This window comes from Chaetura pelagica, unplaced genomic scaffold (genome assembly GCF_000747805.2).
Source record: "Chaetura pelagica isolate M959 unplaced genomic scaffold, ChaPel_1.0 scaffold300, whole genome shotgun sequence".
Lineage (NCBI taxonomy): Eukaryota > Metazoa > Chordata > Aves > Apodiformes > Apodidae > Chaetura > Chaetura pelagica.
The window spans coordinates 1,980,413-1,989,312 of record NW_009951945.1 but is presented as its reverse complement, the minus strand read 5'-3'; the positions used below and the strand labels follow the sequence as shown (position 1 = coordinate 1,989,312).

The window sequence follows — 8,900 nt, the reverse complement described above, 5'->3', positions numbered from 1 at the left end:
TCCTGCTGATAACCCAGGGCTTCCTTTCTTCCCATTTGCAGTTTAGCCTACACTGAGGGTGAAAATGGGCACAGATACTGGTGTGTGTGTGTCTCTAGAGACAGAGAGGGAGCCAGGGAGAATGGCATTTTGAGAAATCTTATACAGAGATTTATGGGATCTGACAAGAGTAGCCATTGTGTGCAGGGATGCTGTGCTGATTGATTTTCACTGGCAAATGGTGCCCTTCCAGCCATGTCCTAGTCATGGCTTTGCCCCCCTCACCTCAGAGGCCTGCTGTTCCACATGGTGGTGGGGTAGGTAACAGTGTCTGTTCATTCAGAAGAGTATTCCTCACTGATGTGTCTGAATTATATATATATATTCCATTATAATGGCACTATAATGGAAAAGACACCTGGTCTGAAGCTTTGAGTGTCATGCCCTGAATGAAAGAAACAGCAAGATGCTGATTACAAGTCAAACCAGCATCTCTCTCTCCCCACCTCCACATACCAATGCACTGAAACTCCCCTGACAACAAGCAAAACCAGTGCCTCCTCCCTGCTACCATCCTCAAATACCCCCTGGCTTGTGCCTCAGAGATCTGCAGCAATGCCCTCCAGGTCAGAAGGTTCCAGCTCTTGGGTGTGCTCTGCTCCAGAACGTGTCACAAACCTGCAGCCCCTGCCTGGGTGCAGAAAGAGAGAGAGAGAGAGAGGAAACCTGTGCCAGGCGCTTCCAGCCGCAGGAACATCCCACAGCAGCTGAATTATTAATAAGTGAGGCTTCTTGCCCTGTCTCTGCATTCACAACACATGCTGTAGTGAAGAACAAAGGCTGGAAGCTTGTGTGAACAGTCAGAAAGTTTTCACAGGGAAGGTTTAATCACTATTTTCAGTGGGAAAGAAGAGCAGCAGTTTTTATTCCATCTGTCCTGCTTATGCATTTTTTTGGGGAAGAAATGTTTAGTTGTAAATGACCAGGCAGATAATTCTCTGCTTTCCACTAATGATTTAAGCAATAGAATGAGGAAAATAAAATGAATGGACAAGGATAATTCCCCCGGGGTAGTGTAAATCCAGTCTGAAATACACTTGAACAGACGTTTTGTGAGGTACATTCCTGGCAACTGAATCTATTTGTTGTTGTGACGAATAAAATGACAGTTTAAGAACCATTGAAATGGCCAAATAAAAATGTGTTGTCATTTCAGCAGTTTAAAAGAGGTGCCAGTCCTGCTTCAGAGGTTTGACTTTGTGTATGTTTAAAAAAACCACAACATAAAAAGCTTTTTACCCCATCACTAAGCAAGTCATAATAACTTTTGACTTATGTATATTGTGCTTTCTCTTCTCTCAATCCCAACCAACAAAAAAGAGAAAGCATTGAAATGGAAATTTTGACTTCTAGCCTAAGCTTCACTAAAGGAAAATGGCTTTACAGTGAAGTATTAACAGATTAGACAGACAGTATCTTGCTCTCTCTCCCTCTTTCAGAGAAGGGAGACATTTCCTGGCTGTTTGTGTGGCTTTATCAGCAGCCTAATATTTTAATTCCATTTCTCTCACCAATGACAAGACTGTGAAACGAATTTCCTGGGAAATCTTCCCTTTCAAATTTCTTTGCTCAACCTGGCATCTGGTCAGCTAAACTCACAGTCTCCCCCCTCCTGGCCCCCGTGTCGGAGTGCTCGTTCTTAGGGAAAATATCCCAGAATAGTTCCTCCTTGGATAACTGCTGAGAATCAGGCAACTGGAGGTAAGGAACTTAAATTTCACAGGTGACATGTTCAAGCAAATCTCTTTGGATTTAACAGCAGCTAGAGACCCTCCAGCACTCTGTGGGAACTGAGGCATTTATTTAGGTACCTAAACACAGATGGAGAACCTCATTTTTAGGCACAAAAGCATCTTGGCCTAAACCCTTTTTTTTTTTTTCTGAGGTGCTAGAGAGACTGGGCTGTCATCCTGGTGGGACCAAGGCAGAAATCTTCACTGGAAGTTGGAACTAGCCCACCAGAGCCCCCTAAATTCCTCCTTTTGTTAGAAGATTCTGGTTTTATAGGCACAAATGGTCTCCAAGCAAAACAAATGCACTGTGAGGAACACCAATAGTTTATCTTGGGCTAGGTGTTCTCCTTGGTGAAGAAGTACTTAAATGAAGTCTTATCAAAATATCTGCAAGTGAGCAGAAAGTTTCTGTCTTGCAGCTTATGCCTGATACAAACCCAAATGCAAAGGATGTTTTTGGAAAGCATCACATGGGGCTCACCAATGTAGTCACTAGATTTTTGCTAGTTCCTTTTAACAAAAGTGAAAAGCTAGTTCCTAGGAGCATAAGACTGAATGATTTAGAATGAACTCATTGCCAAACAAAGGTGTCTGTAGCTTACTTGGGTTTATGGTAGGATCTCAATAGTTTGCCCACACTGAGAGAGAGAAATATCACAGGAAGATAATAGTTGTGGACAAGGCAACAGGGAACTATTTGTTTCTGAGGATAAAAGAACAAATGAAATGCAGTGAGATCATCAAGCAGCAAGGTTAAAATGACTCGTGCACTAGTTTTGAAAGTGTCAGTGTTGAGGAATCCAACCTACAATCCATGGACCCACAGGCCTGATTTGAGGTGTGGGAGTGCTCTCCCTGAAGTGAATGATGCTATCAGACAGATGTAGGAACAAGGCCTAGGGTTTGAATTAACATCTGCTGTGCATCCAAGTGAAGTCATAGGAAAAATGGGGGTGCTCAAAATTCTACTCAAGATGACAGAGCAAAAAACAACTTTTGAGTTGGTTTCTTCTCTACTCAGTTTTCTGTATGACTTAGTGGTTAGGATTGATGATGTTAAAGGTCTTTTCCAACCAAAGCAATTCTATGATACTATAATTTTAGGAACTGGTGAAGGAAGCTTTAAGTTAGCCACACTTTCAATCTCTTTTTTGTTTTTTGTAGGTATTTTCTTATCAGCTCACCCATATCCGGGAGGACAGAGTCAGGAGCAAGTAATGTAAGAAGATGCATTTTCTTGATGTCTGAATTGTTCAGCTTCAGGAGAAGCAAACCAGCTTCTTGGAAACTATAAAGCAGCCTAAATTACTGAATATCTTTGTCTAAATGATAGAAGTGCTCTCTTCCTTGTCTTATTTCCTCTCTGCATGAATAGCATCCTGCATGCCATAGAGCTACAGGCTCCTGGTAGGATTTCTTCAAATAACCCCATTATAGATCTGGAGGTCACAGTTCCAGCATCACGCATTTTTGTGCTATGGCACAATAATAGTAATAATAACAGGAGTAAAAACAACAAGAACTTTTCCCTTTGGCCTTTCCCTATGGCACAGTGTTAGACTCAGTGCTGTGAGTCCTTTTTTTCTAGGCATAGTTACCACCAGCAGAAGATGCTGGCACAGATCAGGACCTCTTTGCTTCTGAGCTCTAAATCTTGTCTCTGCAAGAGGGAAACCTACCACTTTGACCCTCCATGTCCATCTTCCTCTGCTTTCTCCCCAGGCTCAACAGCTTACTCGACATCATTGTTTCCATGTCTGTTTTGGTTGGCTACTCTATCACAACAGCAAGCTTTGTGCTCTACGTGGTAAAAGAACACCAAACCAAGGCCAAACAACTGCAGCACATTTCAGGCCTTGGGATGATGAGCTATTGGGTGACTAACTTCATTTATGATCTGGTAAATAATTCATGTTCCTAAATGCACCGAGAGTAGCATTACACAGTGTGGGGGGGAAGTTCTTTATTTAAAGTTGGTTGCCTAGACTTCTTAGTATTATTACTACCAAGAGAGTTATGTAGTAATTGTTCTCCAAGGCACTGAAGACTGTTAAATGTGAACTGCAAGAGTGGGTTTTGCTAAGCAAAGGCATTCCTTCTCTCTGGAGTGTATGCAAAACACTCAGCACATTTATATGAGAGCAGCACAGAACAGGCCAGAGCTTGATTTCCTGTTTAACATGCAAGCTGTTAGCTTGCAGGGTTAGATTAGTTGTCATGCAGGCTTTACACATCTGGGGTATGGCTTTGGGGCTGAAGGCTACAGCCATTCTGGAAACCCTAGGGTGCAACATTAATAAACATCTCACAGCTGACACCCCCCCCCCTTTTGGGCAAAAATCCATTGCTGGGTTGAATGCTCTCTTTAAGATTATAGATTGCAAAAGTTTTTAAGCCAGGGAAAGCTAATAATGCAGCCATATACCTTCTAGGACCTGAGCAAGTTCCTTTCCATGGTGCCACACTGCACTGTGTAGATTTACCACCTTGTTCCTGTCAGTGGGTGAGCTCCTCAGCACTGTGCTGCATTACATGGTGTGGGCATGCCCTTGTTCTCCCTGAAGTTATGTTTCCTCATGGTAAAGAGGGTTAATAGCACTTCTGGGAAGCATTGCTGGGCTCAGAGGATAAATATGCACAATGTCTGTAGACTAAAGTGCCTTGTGTCATAGGGATTACCTCCAGTGCACAATGTCAAACCCTCACACAGACACAGCTCTGCAAGTGCATGCTGTCTCTGCTCATGAGTTTTGGCACTGCCAGCCATGCTGTGATGGTGATCAGCTCTGTGTAGCTGACAAATTTCCATCAGTACAGTTCTGCTGGTGACTCAAATCCCAGAGGTGGTGTCATCAGTTCCTGAACACATAATCTTCAGGGGTGTTTGACTGGCCAGCCCCCTTTCATGCAGTGAAAGCTAAGGGCTGTGAAACCCCTTGGGAATGTGCACCTTGACTTGGTGCAGAGCACAAGCATAACCTTCCGGGTGGTTGGTAACACTGATGCACACACTAACAAAGCAGTCCTAACCATACTGTGCTCCCCAGTAAATAATACCCTGTTTATAGGGGCTGGTGTAATGAAGCATCATCACAGGTACCTCCTGCCTTGTCCAGGGAAGGGGGCTGAAGGCGCCAGGCTGCAGTCTGGCTTGGCAGAGCAGCCCCAAGCCTCAGCACAGGGGCAAGGGTGGAGCAGTGTCTGCTTCCCTGATCCCAGCTGTAGCTCCAGTGCTGCATATTTGTAAATCAGGCTGCAGGAAAACCCCCAGAGCCCCTGCCACAATCAGTGCTCAGCAGGCTGAAACTAATCCAGTGCTCTCGGCAACTTGATATTGCTCCATGAATCCCTGCCAGTAAATTCTTTTCCCTTCCAAAGCTGGGGAAGAGAGGAACCTCTCGAGGCAGAGGTTTGGGTAGGTCTCTGGCTTGACTCAACATTAGAAAGACCAGATTTACAGGGTAAGATAAAGTGGTCTGACTGCAAGGCTAACAGAAAACCCAAAGGGGCATTTTTCACTCACAACCTTTTTATCAGGCTCTTCCTGCCCACAGTCCTGACTGTTGAAGCTTAGCCTGTTCAACGTGGCTTTGTGGGAGTTCATCTGCAGGACTCCTGAGAGTCTCAGGAGGACTGAGACCCTTCCTGTAGTTGGTTTCCCTTGGAAAACCCAAGCTGCACTCATTGGGACCATTCAGACCCACCTTTGTTGCTTCTGCGCAGTGCTAGAAAAATGCTTAAGAATTATGGTCCTAATAACATCTTTTTAATATAATTTTGCAGGTACTTTTTATGGTCCCTATTGGACTCTCGATAGGAGTTATTTCATCCTTCCAGATACCAGCTTTCTGCAACAACAGTAACTTACTGGCAGTATTTCTTCTGCTGTTACTGTTTGGGTAAGTGTGGAGCTTAGTTAAATGTCATTGCTCAGAGTGAGGACCTGGGTGTTGCAGGGGCTGCTGCAGTTTGGGATCCAAAGGAGGAACACGTGGGCTTTTTTCTTCAATGTTCACTTTACTTGCTCCTTCTAGGAGCAGTGAAGCTGAACTACTGGTGTCATGCCCACTTTATTCAAAGCAAACTCAACTGAGGGTATGAAATATTCAAGGTCACAGTGACAGCCCAAGCTGTAAACAGATGTTTACTGAACTATTGCAAAGTTCAAGATACAGAAGCATTTCAAAATAATAGGAAAAAAACCCAAACAACTCAGCAGCACAATTCAGGAAAACTTAGCAAAACTGTCTCCCAGGCTTTGAATCCTTCAGGCCCACTCTGTCTGTTTACAGTCAGGACTTTATGTTCCCAGTATGTATCATAAACTTCATCTGCTAATTCTAAGAGCTATTTTTCCTTCTGTAAGCTCCTGAAATATGAACATTTAATTGCATGGCAGAACAAAAATTGTTATTTTGTTTTAGGTCTGTAGTTTTTTTTGCTCTCAGTTGCTCTTTGAGTTACTTCAGGATTCTCTGCACTGTTGGTATTTTACAGATATGCAACGTTTTCATGGATGTACCTGCTGGCTGGGGTTTTCAAAGAAACAGGAATGGCCTTCATTGTTTATGTCTGTGTCAACTTGTTCTTTGGCATCAACACTATCATAACTCACTCAGTTGTATTTCTGCTCTCCCAGGAAAAGGCCACAGATCAGGTAGGAATCCTACTAATACTAAACCCCTGGGGAAACAACAGGAGGTCTCCTGTTGAGTTTGGTGGCTTTGATCAGGTCCTTAGCAGCTGGCTGGTTTCAAGATATTTGAGGGAGATCAAGCAGAGGACACTATAGTTACAATACTTAATGGGGTTTCTCTAAGACAGAACATGAGTCAGATACAAATCTTGCTTGACTGTAAATCTGCACCCCCAGCAAAGAAGGGAATGATGGTGACAGAGGGGACAATACAAAAAAAGAGAGGAAGGAAACTGCCCATGCAAAGAAGGGCAAGAGGCAGATGTAGATGATGATGAAAAGCTACTGGGGACTTGGAACCCTTGCTAAGTTTTTGCAGTGTGAACTGTGGAGAGTGACAACTAGATGTCATTGCCCTGAGTCTGACATGTGCTGCATTCAGCCCAGCACTGACTGTCATGTAGGTCTGTAATGCAATCATCTTCTCCCTGCAAGGATGAAAAATGAGACTGTGGTGATTCCCTAAAGTAAAGCCTTTTTTTGAACTGAGATATTTCTTGGGATCACTGGGATAGAATGTACATCCTACTTTTTTTTTTTTTTTTTTTTTTTTTTTTTTTTTTTTTTTTTTTTTTTTTTTTTTGAGAAGGGCAACTGTTTTGTAGAACAAGAGCTGAGTTGGTTTCTTCTCTCTAGCTGGACAGTTCTTGTTTAGCAACCCCTTGGATTTTAGGGACGTGCAATTTTGATGATCCCTGTGTGTCCCAGGGGCAGGGAGTCAATCTCTTTTCATGCTAATTTACTGCCTCTCCACTTTGCTGTGTGCACTAATCCTTTATTTTGCTAGGAAGGTACCAAAGCTTTTTGTGTGCGACTGCCCTTCTATGGCTATTAAAGCCAAATCTTGTGTTTTATGGAGCAGGACTGGGCTGGTGCAGCAGCTCTGGTTTTGGGAGGCAGCTCAAGGGCAGGATTCAGCCTCAGCTCATGGGTGAGTTTGGGGCTGCTGTGAGCACAGGGTGAGGCAGCTGGAGCAGCAAAGAGGGGCTGCACCAGGAACTGGCTGCTGTTTGCCAGGGGTGCTCAGCCCCTCAGAGCTGCCTGTTGACTTTTCTGACCTTGTGGCTGTGAAAGGAGCTGTCTCCATAGTTCTTTGCTCTCCATTTGTCTCTGCTCTGAGACACAAACAAATCCCAGTGTAATTGTTTCACTCCAGTCCCACAGTAAAACCTATAAATTTATTCTGGGAATAAAAACAATTACTGATTGTGCTACTTTTTTTTGTTTGTTTTGTTGTGTTTCTTTTTCAGGGCTTGCATGATCTTGCTGAAAACTTAAGGCATGCATTCCTTCTGTTCCCACAATTTTGCTTTGGCTATGGTTTGATTGAACTCTCACAGGATCAGGCACTTCTGGGCTTCCTGAAAGCTTATGGAGTGGACTACCCTGACAAAACCTTTAAGTTGGACAAGACCACATCCAAGCTGTTTGCCATGTTTGTCCAGGGCACTGTGTTTTTTGCCATTCGTCTCACAGTTCATGACAGGATGATTCAGAGAGCCTGGAACAAAATACTTGAGTAAGTAGCAGCTGGTGCCTCCTGATGAAAACAAAGCCAGTGCTCGGTGGTTGAATTCTGGGCTCTTGCACCATCATTGCCAATCATGAAGCTCATAGATTTCCAAGACACTTTGCAAACATGGGAGTAAGTTGTGTGGGTTTTTTTTCTGGTAGCAGTCCCAGGACCTACCAGTAATTAGAACGTTGGCTAATAAAGGCATAGGTTGCTGGACTCCCTTGGTAGCTGAATTTATGGCCCTTGATTCAGGGCTCTGGGTTTGGAAGGCTGATGTGCAGCTGGTTGGTAAGAGGAGTCAGTCCATTGGGAGCACCCTCTGCTCGCATCTCCCCATCTCTGGGTTTGGAAGGCTGATGTGCAGCTGGTTGGTAAGAGGAGTCAGTCCATTGGGAGCACCCTCTGCTTGCATCTCCCTATCTCCTCTGGCTTGGGTGCACACAGCGAGGAGCAAGAACAGTCCTGTCCCCTGCATTCTGAGTGTGTCTGTGGGGCAGGAGCTCCTTCAGCTCAGAATCTTTGCTGCAGATGAGAAAAAAAAAAAAAAATGAGGCTGGAAAAGAAGGCTGGGGTTTAAAATTCCCTACATGGTGCAAATATTAAGAGTGAGCAGAACGTGTGTTATGTGTGTATGTTGACATGCCCTGAGGTCTCACAGGGAGGCTCCTTAGGGCTCACCCTGCTGTCTGCTTGCCAGAGGGTCAGGTCCCCTCTCTGTCCTCCCCGTAGGTTCCTGTTTGACAGGGTACACGGCAAAGCAGCACTTCTGCCCCCCGTGGCTGAAGAGGATGGGGACGTCCAGGCAGAGAGGAACCGGGTGGAGTCTGGCAAAGCTGACTTCGACGTGGTGCAGCTCCAGAACCTCACCAAGATCTACCACCTGCCTCAGAAACGCATCGTGGCTGTGAAAAACATC

At 44.5% G+C, this 8,900-nt stretch overlaps 1 protein-coding gene across 1 annotated transcript in view; it reads left to right on the top strand.

Annotated features, from left to right (window-relative positions):
- ABCA12 (ATP-binding cassette, sub-family A (ABC1), member 12) overlaps positions 1–8,900 on the top strand; it is a 53,904-nt gene that overhangs the window by 37,423 nt on the left and 7,581 nt on the right. Inside the window, exons 32-37 of the mRNA XM_009996856.1 lie at positions 2,937–2,991; positions 3,495–3,672; positions 5,556–5,671; positions 6,270–6,429; positions 7,719–7,987; positions 8,714–8,900. The exon at positions 8,714–8,900 is cut by the window's right edge and continues 1 nt beyond it. Of these exons, the coding sequence (XP_009995158.1) occupies positions 2,937–2,991; positions 3,495–3,672; positions 5,556–5,671; positions 6,270–6,429; positions 7,719–7,987; positions 8,714–8,900 (965 nt within the window). The remainder of the gene's footprint in view (positions 1–2,936; positions 2,992–3,494; positions 3,673–5,555; positions 5,672–6,269; positions 6,430–7,718; positions 7,988–8,713) is intronic.